This window comes from Canis lupus, chromosome 31 (assembly GCF_003254725.2).
Source record: "Canis lupus dingo isolate Sandy chromosome 31, ASM325472v2, whole genome shotgun sequence".
Lineage (NCBI taxonomy): Eukaryota > Metazoa > Chordata > Mammalia > Carnivora > Canidae > Canis > Canis lupus.
This window is the reverse complement of record NC_064273.1, coordinates 31,995,221-32,008,525: the sequence shown is the minus strand read 5'-3', so window position 1 is coordinate 32,008,525 and position 13,305 is coordinate 31,995,221. Positions and strand designations below refer to the sequence as shown.

Genomic DNA, 13,305 nt, shown 5'->3' with positions numbered 1-13,305 from the left:
AGGACGCCTTTCACAGCCACTATTGTCTCCGGCACAGTTCGGAGTCATGACTCAGAGCGAGCGGGTGAGAGAGAGCCTTTCCTTTATTCAGCGGAAAGAAAGGTACTTTTGTGATATCAGCCTTGCAGGGTTCCCCTTGCTACATGAGACAAAACCATTTTGTCTTGCATACGTGCAACAGGGCGGAAAGTTAGGAAGTTTCTTGATTTATTAAGTTGTAGCTGATAATTTGGTCTCAGTCAGAGACCATTCCCCTGCCTAAAACATACCACTTTAAAAATACAGATCCTCAAAACACTCGTGAGAGTGTCACCTCAAGGTTTGTCTGCGTGCGAGTTCGATGAAGTGCTTGAAAGATGGGTTGAGAAGCAGGTGCCAAGTGACATCCTGCCCTGCAGTCACTACCTTTCCGTCCAGAAAAGCTGCGTCTCGTCCTTCATTATTGGTGCACCTGTTTCAGTGTGCAATCTGTATTCTAGAGGCTCTGGCCAGCCCATGGGAAGTGACCGTAATGACAGGGAAGTGTCCAGATTCACAGGAAGTTGGCTGTGTAGACGTGCGAATTGCCCGAGCACAGCAGTGCAAGCGCTCTGACCAGCTTCCTAGGTCGGGAGTCCTTTCACCGCCAAAGGCAGTCCATGCACAATGCCTTCTTAGCAAGACTGACAAAATCCCAAACGTGTCATTTGAACATCACAGTTATTCTCTTTCCAGAATCAGCGTTGCCTTGCTTGCTCGACACAGTAGCTCTTTAACACTGTTGATTTAATAACATAAGCGCTCGTTCATGAGAAACCAAAGAGAATAACATTCAGGTTTCACTGGTCATGCTTCTTGTCACTTCCTCCTGTGTTCATTGTTCTTGTTAGATTAGTTTGTTTAAAATCAAATCAGAGCAGTGCCTGGTGACTCAGTCAGCGAAGCATATGACTCTTGATCTCTCGGGGGTGTGGGTTCAAGCCTCACGATGGGTGTAGAAATTACTGTAAAAAATAAAGTCTTATAAAAAAAATCAAATTGGAAATCTCATCCTTTTCCAAATATTGCCAAGAAGGGCATGCAGATGTATATAGTTGACCTTTGAACAACATGGGTTTGAACCTTGTGGGTCCCCTTTACATGGATTTTTTTTTTCCGTAAATACAGTAGAGTGCAAATGTATTTTCTCTTCTTTATAGTTTTCTTTCTCTAGCTTAGTTTATTGTAAGAATACGGTATACAGTACATATAACTTACAAAATAACTGTTAACCAACTGTTGATGTTATTAGTGAGGCTTCTGGTCAACAGTAGGCTCTCAGTAGTTATGTTTTTGGGAAGTCACAAGTTATCCATGGAGTTTTGACTGTGCGGGGATTGGTACGCCTCAACCCCGTGTTGTTCAGAAGTCAACTGCATATAAAAATCTTGAGTATTTGTGTCCTGCATGGCTGTGTGTTAGTTGGAAACTCTTTAAAATACAATCGGAGGGGCAGCCCAGGTAGCTCAGTGGTTTAGTGCTGCCTCCAGTCCAGGGCCTGATCCTGGAGACCCAGGGTCGAGTCCCACGTCAGGCTCCCTACATGGAGCCTGCTTCTCCCTCTGCCTGTGTCTCTGCCTCTCTCTCTGTGTCTCTCATGAATAAATAAATAAAATCTTTAAAATATATATATAAAATAAAATAAAATGCAATTGGAGGAGGATGCCTGAGTGACTCAAAAGTTGAGTGTCTGCCTTTGGTTCAGGTCATGATCCCAGGATCCTGGGATCGAGTTCTGCATCAGGCTCTCCACAGGGAACCTGCTTCTCCCTCTGCCTGTGTCTCTGCCTCTCTTTGTGTGTCTCTCTCATGAATAAATGAAATCTTTTAAAAAATGCAATTGGAGGATTAGTGTGTGGTGAATTCTTCAGTAAGGTGTATGGTCACCCTGACCCAACCTTTTTTCATCAGATTTTACCCCGTGAGGGTTAACTTCAGAATGCTACAACTTAGAATTCCCTACCTCCCCAAATATCTCACAGGTTTCTAAAAATGAAGAGATTTCTTCTCATCCTAACCTCCAGTGTAGAAGAGCTTATCACCTAGATTCAACATTTATTAGAATTTTGCCATTTCTGTTTCATCTGTGTTTATCTTTCCTGAGTCATTTCAAAGTTAGTTACAGAATCACGACACTTCATCTTGAGCTACTTCAATATCCATCTCCAGAAAATAGGGATGCTCTCCTACATAATCACAGCCGGCATCTTCACACCTATCAAAATTAACAAAAATTCTCAAATATCATCTCATTCCCAATTCATACTCATTTTATTTTAAAGATTTTATTTATTTTTTTGACAAAGAGAACAAACAGGAAAAACAGTAGAGGGAGAGGGAGAAGCAGACTCTCGCTGAGTAGGAAGCCTGATGGAAGACTCAATCCCAAGGTCCTGGGATCATGACTTGAGACAGACACTTAACTGACTGAGCCATCAAGGCGCCCCCTCAATTCATATCCAAATTTGTTATTGCTCCTTTTGAGAAAATATGCTGCTGCTTTTTTAAAGATTTTATTTTTAAGTCATCTCTACACCCAGCATGGAACTCGAACTCACAACCCTGAGACCAAGAGTCGTGTGCTCCCCCGACTCAGCCAGCCCAGGCGCCCCATGAGAGTACACTTCTTGAGAGAAACTGGGATGTTGGGTTTTTAAAATCAGTTTTTCATTCATTGATCATTCATTCAGTTTCTAGAGGGGTCTTTTGTTAGCCTCTGTGTTTTATAGCAGAGCAAGTGCCACCCAGGGCAGATGGCAACCACTCGTGGGCACAGGGTTGGCCTCAGCGTGGGTCCCATGGGGGCCCTCGCTTGCCGTGCTTACCCTGAAGATTTATAGGTGCATTCCTCTGGAAAGAAAGTGTTGTTGAACCTAGTAACATCCTCTCTCTCAAATGATGTGGGCACAAAGGCATTTCACATTTAGAATTTGAATTGTGTTATGGTAACGTAATGTAAAAATAGTAAGAACCATAAGACAGAACAAAGGGTTTAAGGTGTAGCAAGTATTACATTTCCAGCTTGCAGGGTCCAGGTTTCCTCTTTACTCGGTTGACAGAGGCTGCTGGGTGGCGTTTGCCCTTGTTCCTCTCCTCAGGCAGGCTGGGTTTGTTCCTCCCCTTTGTGATCAGATCGTGCATATGAGAACCTGTCCGCTTTCCCCAGTTGTCCTTTGTGCAGCTGCCTTTTCTTTGGAAAGTCATGTAAATCACAGGCAAATTTTATTATGTTTGTTCTACTCTCGTGGCCGTACTAGCAAAGCTTTATGCTGTAGCCCAGCATCACGGCAGTACCAGCATGTCTGCAAAACTGTCACAGAATTAATTTATCCAGATGCTGGTCATCCTTTCTCACAGTTAAGAATATCCTTTCCAGGAGTCGGCCTCAAGTCATTTGACCCATGTCTTCTTTCTTCTTTCCTTTGGCCTCATGTTAACTAACGGTCATAGAAGATCCAATCTTGGGGGCACCCGGGTGGCTCAGCGGTTGAGCATCATCCTTCGGTTCAGGTCGTGATCCCGGGGTCCTAGGTTCGAGTTCTGCACCAGGCTACCCGCAGGGAGCCTGCTTCTCCCTCTGCCTGTGTCTCTGCCTCTCTCTGTGTCTCTCATGAATAAATAAATAAAACCTTAAGAAGAAGAAGAAGAAGAAGAAGAAGAAGAAGAAGAAGAAGAAGAAGAAGAAGAAGAAGAAAAGAAGAAAGAAGAAGAAGAAGAAGAAGAAGAAGAAGAAGAAGAAGAAGAAAAGAAGAAGAAGAAGAAGAAGAAGAAAGAAGAGAAGAAGAAGAAGAAGAAGAAAGAAGAAGAAGAAAGAAGAAGAAGAAAGAAGAAGAAGAAGAAGAAGAAAGAAGAAGAAGAAAGAAGAAAGAAGAAAGAAGAAGATCCAGTCTTAGACCTCCTGGCACCCTGCTCGTGGTCTGACCCGCCTGACCCCCTCTGACCCGCAGTGGCTCCTACCACCTGGACCACTCCTTAGCAGTTGGGCAAGATCAGGATAAAGTAAAAAGATCTAGGGCTTCGCAGCAGACAGATCTGGGCTTGAGTCACAGCATTGCATAAGGGTTCAGAGCATGGGTTTTGGCAAGCGGCAGGTGTAAATTCAAATCCCACCTCTGTGACCCTGGGCAGCCTCCACGACCTCTCCTCCTAGGAGATTAATGAGGCCTTGGCACGAAGTGCTTAGTTAGCACGGGGCCGGGCACAGAGAATGCTCCAAGCATGTATTTGCTGAGTGGCTGAATGAAGGAGTTATTTGGTGACTGTCCTTATAATCCACCGAGATGGTACATGTGAAGGAATCAACGTGATTCCCAGAACAGAACATCACCGTGTTCCTCTTTTCTCCACCTTTCTCCCCGCATGCACTTAGCAGCTGCCCCATGTTACTAATTATTGCTTTCATGCTTAAAAACATTTCGTGACCAGAAGTTGATGCCTGTTGTTCTGATTCCTTTGCAAGTTATAGAAATCCAGCTCGAAGTGACTTAGCCTAGAAAGAGATATAGATCGTCGAGCCGGCCGTTCCAGGGAAGCCAGCTGTGACTGGCTTGGCCTTCCGCACACACCTCCCTCTCAGGCTCTTCCCTGGCCGTGGCCAGGCTGGTTGTTGGCAAGCGGCTGCAGCCTCCCATCTACTGGGTTGGCATCCCCGGCCAAAAGAATTCTTTCCAGCGTTCCCAGTAGCAGCCCTGGCTTACCGGTCCCTTCTGCGCCCAGGAGGGCTGTGGGGAGGTCCGCCCCGCCAAACCCCTGAGACTAAAGATGGGAAAAGAATCCGAGCCAGCAGGCAAGCCTGAACAAAATGTTGCCCATGCTAGACAGGGTGTGGGCTGTACAGGAGAAAGATGAAAACACATACAGGCATACACGCGTGCATAGATGTACGTGTGCACACACACCTATATGAATCTGACAGCACCAGGCCTCTTGGAGCTTATCGGGTCGGGGAGACTAGATTGATATCTCAAAAGAATCTCATACATATATGTACCTGAAAAGGTCCTTCCTTGCAGACAAGGGGTGTTTTGTTTTTTTTTAAATGTTTTAATCTCCCAGTGTTACCTTAAATGTAGTGACTTCCTGTGTAATGCGTATAGAGCGTTCATAATGATGCAGCTTCTTGATTCACCCAGCACATAGTCCCAGTTATACAAATCATTTTTAACATGATCCTTAAGACAACTGCTAACTTTCTTCCGTATGGATTCTGTGATTTTGTTTTTATTTATTTTTATTTTTTAAAGATTTTTAAAAATTATTTTTATTTTTATTTTTTAAAGATTTATTCATAGAGACAGAGAGAGAGGCAGAGACACAGGCAGAGGGAGAAGCAGGCTCCACGCAGGGAGCCCCACGTGGGACTCGATCCCAGGTCTCTAGGATCACACCCCAGGCTGCAGGCAGCGCTAAACCACTGTGCCACAGGGGCCGCCCAAAATTTATTTATTTATGAGAGACACAGGCAGAGGGAGAAGCAGGCTCCATGCAGGGAACCCAATACAAGACTCGATCCCTGGACTCCGGATCCTGCTCTGAGCCAAAGGCAGATGCTCAACCGCTGAGCCACCCAGGTGCCCCTATTTTTTTTTTTTTTTTTTAATGAGCCTGAAGACAGCGATCATGCTGTAGAATGCTGTAGAATGCTGTAGAATGTTGTTACCAGTCAGCCTGTCAGCCCACAGACGGGTGTGAAGAAGCGGTCCGGGGTCAGAGCTCGTGGCTGGGGCACCAGCTGTGCAGAGGGGCTGGCTCTCCCTCGGGGACAACAGGGCCTGTCCTGCAGGAGGTAACTGGGAGTGGCTGGTGCCGAAAAGTAGCAGAGGGACAGCAGAGGAACTGAACGCAGCTGAGAGCTAGAGCGATGCCCGCTGCCTCGCCTGTCCACTTCGGTTTGCACACGGGATCCGTGTGTGGGCAGCCGGGGAGAATGGTCAAGTGAGGCGAGCCATGCATCGACCACTCTGGAAGCTGCCTCGTGGACGTGGGGGACGTCTCTCTTCTCTTTACTTTTGCATATGTTGGAATTTTCCAAAATAAACTTCTAAAAGGGGTTTCCTTTCTTTATTCCTCCGTAAGGTTAAAGTACAGAGAGCCGGTGTTGAGCTGCCCTGGGGTCCTGGCTCCTTGAGCACCGTTGCTCTTCCGTAACTGCAGGTCCTGTGCGGGGTCTTAGTCCGGCCCCCGGTGCAGTGACCGCCGCGCAGGTGCGCTCAGCCCTGTGTCCCCAGGTGCTCTGTGCCATGCGAGATGCTGTCTGGGGCTTCCAGGCCCTTCTGTGTGCTTCCCAATCCTTACTACAAAATAGCGGCCGTTGCACAGAGAGCTGCCCTGTGCCTGACCGTGTGCCAGTACCCTGCACACACACCCACACACCCACACCCACGGTCCCGCTGGCTCTTGCTGCAAGCAGATCCTCATGCCCATATTTCATGGAGCAGGAAGCCGAAGCTCAGAGCAGTTGTCTGACTGGCAGCGCTCACCCAGCAACGCGGACAGCTGGATTTGAGCTAGCTCTTGCTTCGGAGTGCACGCTCTCTTCTGTCACCCTGGTCTTCCCCTGTCTTGCAGCTGAGCCCCTGTGCCTTGGGATGGCTGTGGGCATAGGCCGAGGAATTTTGTTTTGAGCAGTTGGCTCCCCGTTTTGAGCGTTGGCTCCCCGTTAGGTATATTAATTTCAGATAACACGGTAATTGGACCCAGTTTCCCTAAGAATGTTGACTTGTCTCTTTGAATGTAATTCCGCGATGAAAGTGAGTCACACGAACATAACCTTGTCTTCTCCGACTTCTCCCTCCAGTATACCCTGCGCTGTGACATGAGGCGGTCTCTGTTGGCCAAGGACTTGACAAAGACCTGCGAATTCATCGTTCACTCTGCTGTAAGCTATATTCGGGGGCCCCGGGCTTAATAATGGGGACCCTCTGTAGGGTCTGGTGTTTTATCCCATTTGCAGGCTGGTAAGTCAGCCTGGTGCCGTGTCCTGGCTGCTGGGGAAAGACTCCTGGGTCGGAGACGAGGGACCCAGTTTCTCCTGGCAGGGTCAGAGCACCAACAGTGGCTTGTGCCCTCTTCACTGGGGCCCAGAATCCCCCAGGGCAATGCCATGGCCCAGATGCCACTGAGGTGCCCCTGAGGAGCACCAGTCTGGGAGCCCACCTGTGTTAGAGCAAGCAGTGAGCAAGGCCGTTTCGGAGAGAGACATCCTTCCCCGAGGTGGCTGTGGCGAACACAACCCAGAGAAATGTCCCGACCCAGATAAGGGACAGTCAGGGCCTTACATTCTTGGTCTGCCCAGCAAGGACATGTGGGGACACTCTGGGCCAGAGCAGGTTGCCTCTCCCAACACCTTCTGCTAATATTTTACAGTGACGACATGTTCTTCAAACTTTCCTCTCAAGGGGATCCCTGGGTGGCTCAGCGGTTTGGTGCCTGCCATTGGCCTAGGGTGTGATCCTGGAGTCCCGGGATCAAGTCCTGCGTCGGGCTCCCAGCATGGAGCCTGCTTCTCCCTCTGCTTGTGTCTCTGCCTCTCTCTCTCTCTCTCTCTCTCTATGTCTATCATGAATAAATAAATAAAATCTTTAAAAAAAAAATCTTTTTTAAAAAAAACAAAACTTTCCCTCTCACGTGCCAAGTTAGGGAACTGGAGCGCCCTCCCTTTGGCTGTAGGTGACTCTGGGTGACTTCAAAGCAGAGTCCTCTGCAGCCCATCCCTGCTAGTCCTTGGTCATCTTGCAACACTTAGCAGTGACTGACAGCGCCTGCCCTAGGTGTGGTCCATCTGCCTTTGCTTTTATTCGGAGCAGTTTAGGGAGAGGAGAGAGCCAGACCGGGGTTCCTAGAGGCGCCCAGGTGAACAGAGCCCGGCTGTGCGGGAGCACGTCTCTCTGGGCCACCTCGGAAACACCGCTTCTGAGCTCGCCAGGCTAGAAGAGACCCATGCTCCTGAGGGCACGGACTCTTGGGGCTGCAGGCCACGTCGAGGGGCCACCCCACCTGGACAGACACTAGAGCCACGAGCCTTCCTTGGCTCATTCACCCAGCGTGGCCTATAGCTTCGTTGGCATGAGCGGGACTCAGCATTCTGGGGACCCCACACGTATCCCACGATCTTTGCCACGTGCCTTAGTAAATGGGGCTTCGATGGAGCTCTGAGGTGAGGCAGTTGGTGTTTGTGGAAAATTTGCAATTCCATCTCTTTTACACTGTTTGGAAATATCCACAGGTGTCTTTTAGTCATGGTTAAGCAAAAGTGTAATATTGTAAAATCTCCTGTGTATAAAATTGGTAGTCACTGATGTCCTTTATTTGCATCGTTCTTACAACTTTTTAGGACTTCTGACATTTATAGTTTCCCTCTTAATTTTAGTGGTTACTGTGTTTAACTGACTCTTTCAGTGAGAAGTATGTTATAGAAAATATTTAAAATAGTTATTATTTTTTTAAGATTTTATTTATTCATGAGAGACACAGAGAGAGAGAGAGGCAGAGGGAGAAACAGGCTCTATGCAGGGAGCCCGATGATGCAGGACTTGATCCTGGGACCCCAGGACCACACCGCAGACCAAAGGCAGGCGCTAAACCACTGAGCCACCCAGGGATCCCCCAGATAGTTATCTTTTTTGGAAATGATATGATTGAGATGTTTTCCTTTTTTCTATCAAACTGAAACAACAAAAAGAAATTTTTTTTTTAATGTGGTTTATTCCCTAAAAGAGACATATAGCCTTTTATGTCTTCTGCAAAAAGAGCCTCCACCTTTGTGAAGGAGAATGAGCCCAAATTCAGTTCCCTGCCCAGAGCTGGGCTCCAGGCCAGGACCCCCTCGGCCCCCGACCCAGGGCCCACGGCCCGCTCATGGCTGCAGAGCCCCCACGGAGGCCAGCTCGGGGCGGGCAGCGGGGGCTGAGCTCTCCGGGCCTCCTCCCTGCTCCCAGTAGTTTACCAGCTCACAGCCTCCAAGAAGCCTGTTCTTTGGGACTGATTTCACGAGGCCAAACCACGTGTGATCTCTGGTTGACAAGTCCGATAGTCCTTTAAAGGCTGTGAGGAAGAAGAATTTATTCGCCAAAGAGGATGTTCACAAACGTATTAATAAGAGTAATTAATATTCCTTAGAATATTCCTTAGAATTCCAGTTCTGGAACTGACCGGAAGTCCGTTGTACTGCTTTGGCAGATGAGTAACCTTGGCAGGGTGGCCGGTGTCCCCCCTGCAGCATGGGGAGAAGCAGGCCAGGCCGGCCCTGACGCAGCCGGGCCATCCGGGCGCGTCCTGTGGTTGTGTGACGGGGAGATGACCGCCGTTAGTGATTGCGGTAACGTGCAGAGGTCGGAGGGAGTCTTCCAGGTGGCAGCCGAGTGGTCACGGCGCTGGCATCGGAGCCAGACCACCTGGGCTTGAATCTCGGCTCTGCCACTTGAGAAAGCCGTGTGTGCGCGCTGTGCCTCAGTGTCCGCGTCTGTGACGTGGGACAGTGACAGTAACAGCACCGCCTCGGGTCACCGTGCTGACTCAGGAGCACGTCGGTGGATACGCAGTGTCCCCTCGTTCCGAGAGAGAAGTTTAAAATAAACACCTTCTAATGACACTACTCTCAGCTCGTAGGTCTAATTTTGTAATTTCTGGACCTGAGAGATTGAGAAAGCAGTTCCCTCGTTTTACAGATGAGGAAACCGAGTCATGGGAGGTGGAGAAATGTGACAAAGAACGGAGCACAGTGTTTTGGCAGAGTGTTTTTAGACCCCCTGCCTGCCTCGGAGTACCGAGTCCTCCCCGGTTCATTAGGCTGCCCTTCGTTTCCTTGAAAGGGGGACGGGGACCGTGGCCTGCGGAACTCTTGGCTTCCAGCAGCTGATTCTGGTTTTACCTCCCGTTTTAGCCTCAGAAGGGGAAGCTGACCCCGAGTCCCGTGGACTTCACCATCACGCCTGAAACCTTGCAGAACGTCAAAGAGGTACGGCGCTCCTCACGCTTGCCACCTGGGGTGTTTGCTTAGGGACCGCATCCCACGGACACGCTCTGTGTCTGTGCATCAAGTCGCAGCAAGACGAAATTTCTGATTATTGTCCGTACCCAGAACAGTCTGGATTTTCTTTCTTTGTTTTTTTAAAGATTTTATTAAAAAAAAAAAAAAAAAGATTTTATTCATGAGAGGCACAGAGAGAGAGAGGCAGAGACACAGACACAGGCAGGGGGAGAAGCAGGCTCCCTGCGGGGAGCCCAGTGCAGGATTTGATCCCAGGACCCCGGGGTCACACCCTGAGCCAAAGGCAGATGCTCGACCACTGAGCCACCCAGGGATCCCCAGACTGGATTTTCAATTTTGATATCTTCTTTCTTTCTTTCTTTCTTTCTTTCTTTCTTTCTTTCTTTCTTTCTTTCTTTCTTTCTTTTCTTTCTTTTCTTTCTTTTCTTTCTTTTCTTTCTTTTCTTTCTTTTCTTTCTTTTCTTCCTTTCTTCCTTTCTTTCCTTTCTTTCCTTTCTTTCCTTCTTTCTTTCTTTCTTTCCTTTTCTTTCTTTCTTTCTTTCTTTCTTTCTTTCTTTCTTTCTTTCTTTTTCTTTCTTTTCTTCTTTCTTTTTCTTTCTTTCTTTCTTTCTTTCTTTCTTTCTTTCTTTCTTTTTTCTTTTTAAACTCAGTAAGTACTTAGAAGAAGAATGCTTCATAAAAGCTGCTCGGGGGGGCTGACTGCCCACTGTGCTCCCCCCCACCTCCTGTCTACCTCGTAGGGCCCAGAGCCCCACTTCCTTGAGCCCCGGCCACCCCCTGCCACCCAGCCTGGGAGCCACACCCCTTTACTTCTTATTTGGCCACCTGCTCTCTGTCATCCAAGGGCATGGCTTTCCCCCCCTGCTCTACTGCCGCTTTCTGCTCTGGATCCTGCTAATCAGCAAGTGTGGGAGGTCCGAGGCCCAGGAGTCATTATCGGCCTTCCTGGGGAGGCCCCACTGAGGTAGGTGTGCATCCTGGGGGCCTCTCTGAAAATCCATTTACCATCTCCCCCCTCTCCAGTTTCTGGAGAGGATGAGTCCCCCATGGGCCCGTCAGTATGTTCCTTCAAAAGGATTTGAACGTGATTGGGAGCATGCAGGGAGCATGGGTGGTCGCCACAGGTCTCGGCTTGCCAGCTGGGATCTCGCTGCCCCGCTTGTCCCCAGCTTTGGCCGTTAGCCTAACAGCTACCCAGGAGTGCCCCAGGTAGCGCCCATGCTCTTAGGTGGGTTTGTGTTTCTTCCTGCCAAGAACCTAAATAATATAAAACTTAGTGATAGGACTGGAGTGAGGAAGAGGAGCGGAAACCAGTGCATCTCATAAGGAGTTCCTGGCCGGATCTTGGGAAATACAGTTTGTGGTGTTCCTTACATCGTGTCCTGTACTCTCCTCTTTGCTTTATTGCTTTTCTTTTTCTTTTTACTTGTCCTTACTCTCCTTGGTTAAGGTCATAAGGGTTGTTTTTGTTTTTTTTTTCTGTTTTTATACCGTTGCTTGCTCCTTTTTCCTCTAACATCCTATCTCTGTTTTCCTAATAGTCCACCCCCAAATGTTCAGACATACAGAGACAATCATGAGTTTAAGGAACAGCACTGAGAACAAGAACCTTCTGCCAGAGGGTTTGTAACATTTTTGCATTTTCCTCCCACATATACCCTTTATTTGTTGGAATGGTCAGAAATCCATGCTCCAGTTTATCTGTTTTATTTTTCCCAGTATTGAGCCTCTGTCGACTAAGAAACCATTTCTAATAGTTGCCCGAAGTATCCCAGTGATGACTTATCCGTCACTAATTACTGGAAGTTTCACCATGTCCTTGCTCACCACTACTTCCTCTCAGCCTTTTCTTTCTTGTATTTGTAGTGTATTTTTTGTGCTGCTGGAGTACATCCTAGTGCTGTTCTTTCAGAAAGGGTAGGAGTAGACTTACATCCTTGAATGGAGGTCAGACACCTGACTTTGCTCTCACACTGACCTCTATTGTCTTGGTAGATGGAAGCTTCTGGCTTCAATTTCATTTGCCCTTAAACTTGGAGAGTAGCTCCCTGGTTTTCTCGTGCCTGGTGATACTGATGATCTGGTCCCCAAATTCGTGTGAGCTCATCTGTTTCTCCTCCCTCTCCCTTCCCCCCAGCCCCGAGAACGTCCAGCTTCTCCCCATCCTTAGTATTCTGGAATTTCGAAGCCTTTGTTGGATTTTGGTGTTAATTAGTCAGTCTGCCAGCTGCCTTTCCTTCAGCTCTGTGAACTTCTCTTGGATGTGTCATGGGAGAGTCTGGGCACAGTCTTTCAGCTCACTCATTTGCTCTTCGGTTGGTTTGTAGCCCAACTGCTGACATGTTTGCCTCCACAGCAGTGTGATTCATCTCCAAGCCCATTTCTTTTCCAAGATAGCCCCTTCTTCTACTGCAGGTACACGGCCCTTCCCCTCTGTTTCCTAGTGGCTGGTCATTCTGTTTGCTGAATGTGTGACTCTTTTTTTTTTTTTTTTGCTTTTATTTTCCTCAAAGGTTTGTTGATTCTTGGATGTCAGCTTATCTTGATAGATGAGATCAAATACATGCGGCCTTGTTAACGAGACTGTCCTCAACCCTAATGACAATCTGTCCTTCTGGTTGTAAACGTGCACTCCAACAGAGGAGCTGCTGAGGAAAAGGCCTCCGGCCCTGTGGGCTCTCTGTTAGGGTGCACAGGTAGCTTGTCGTCTGGGGCAAGAGCATTGTTGTCCTGCGTGGTGGCTGTAAATGACTAGGAGCATTGCCCTGCCTCTCCTGGCCTGCACTGGGAGCATGCTGGGTGGGAAGTCCCCCTCGAGGGAAGCTGTGGTGCCAGCCTGGGCACGTGCTGACTCCAGAGACCACTCATGGGCATCACCAACTACGCCTTCCCTGGTTGGGCACCGCCTCTGATATCAGGGCTGCCCAGGGGACGCCCACGTGCAGAGCTCTTGCCGCCAACCTCAGGACACGGCCCCCTGAGCTCTCGGGAGCCTCACTGGGCACTTCTAGGCACAGAAACATGTCACTGGGGTTGTGTCCGAGTGGCGCTCCGCATAGCCTTTCTTGGGGTCGTCTGTGTATGTTAACACCATGCCCCTCGGAAGAGAGGGTAAAACGAATGGTCAGTCAGGATCTTATGCTGGATGTCGAGATCTTTTCCATCAATTGCCTGAAAGAATTTTAATGTAGATTGTTGCTGCTTTTTTATTTTTCTAAACAAATAGCTTCTTTACTTGTAGTTGTTGCTAGAGCTTTGGAATCAAGACTCTCCTCGAGCTCTGCACCTCCGGGGCTGTT

The 13,305-nt window shown here is 48.4% G+C and overlaps 1 protein-coding gene across 2 annotated transcripts in view; it reads left to right on the top strand.

Annotated features, from left to right (window-relative positions):
• Positions 1-13,305, top strand: part of VPS26C (VPS26 endosomal protein sorting factor C) — a 44,531-nt gene that overhangs the window by 26,840 nt on the left and 4,386 nt on the right. For both annotated transcript variants that reach the window (XM_025450004.3, XM_035709373.2), the window contains exons 4-5: positions 6,815-6,895; positions 9,899-9,973. In XM_025450004.3, coding sequence (XP_025305789.1) covers positions 6,815-6,895; positions 9,899-9,973 — 156 coding nt within the window. The remainder of the gene's footprint in view (positions 1-6,814; positions 6,896-9,898; positions 9,974-13,305) is intronic.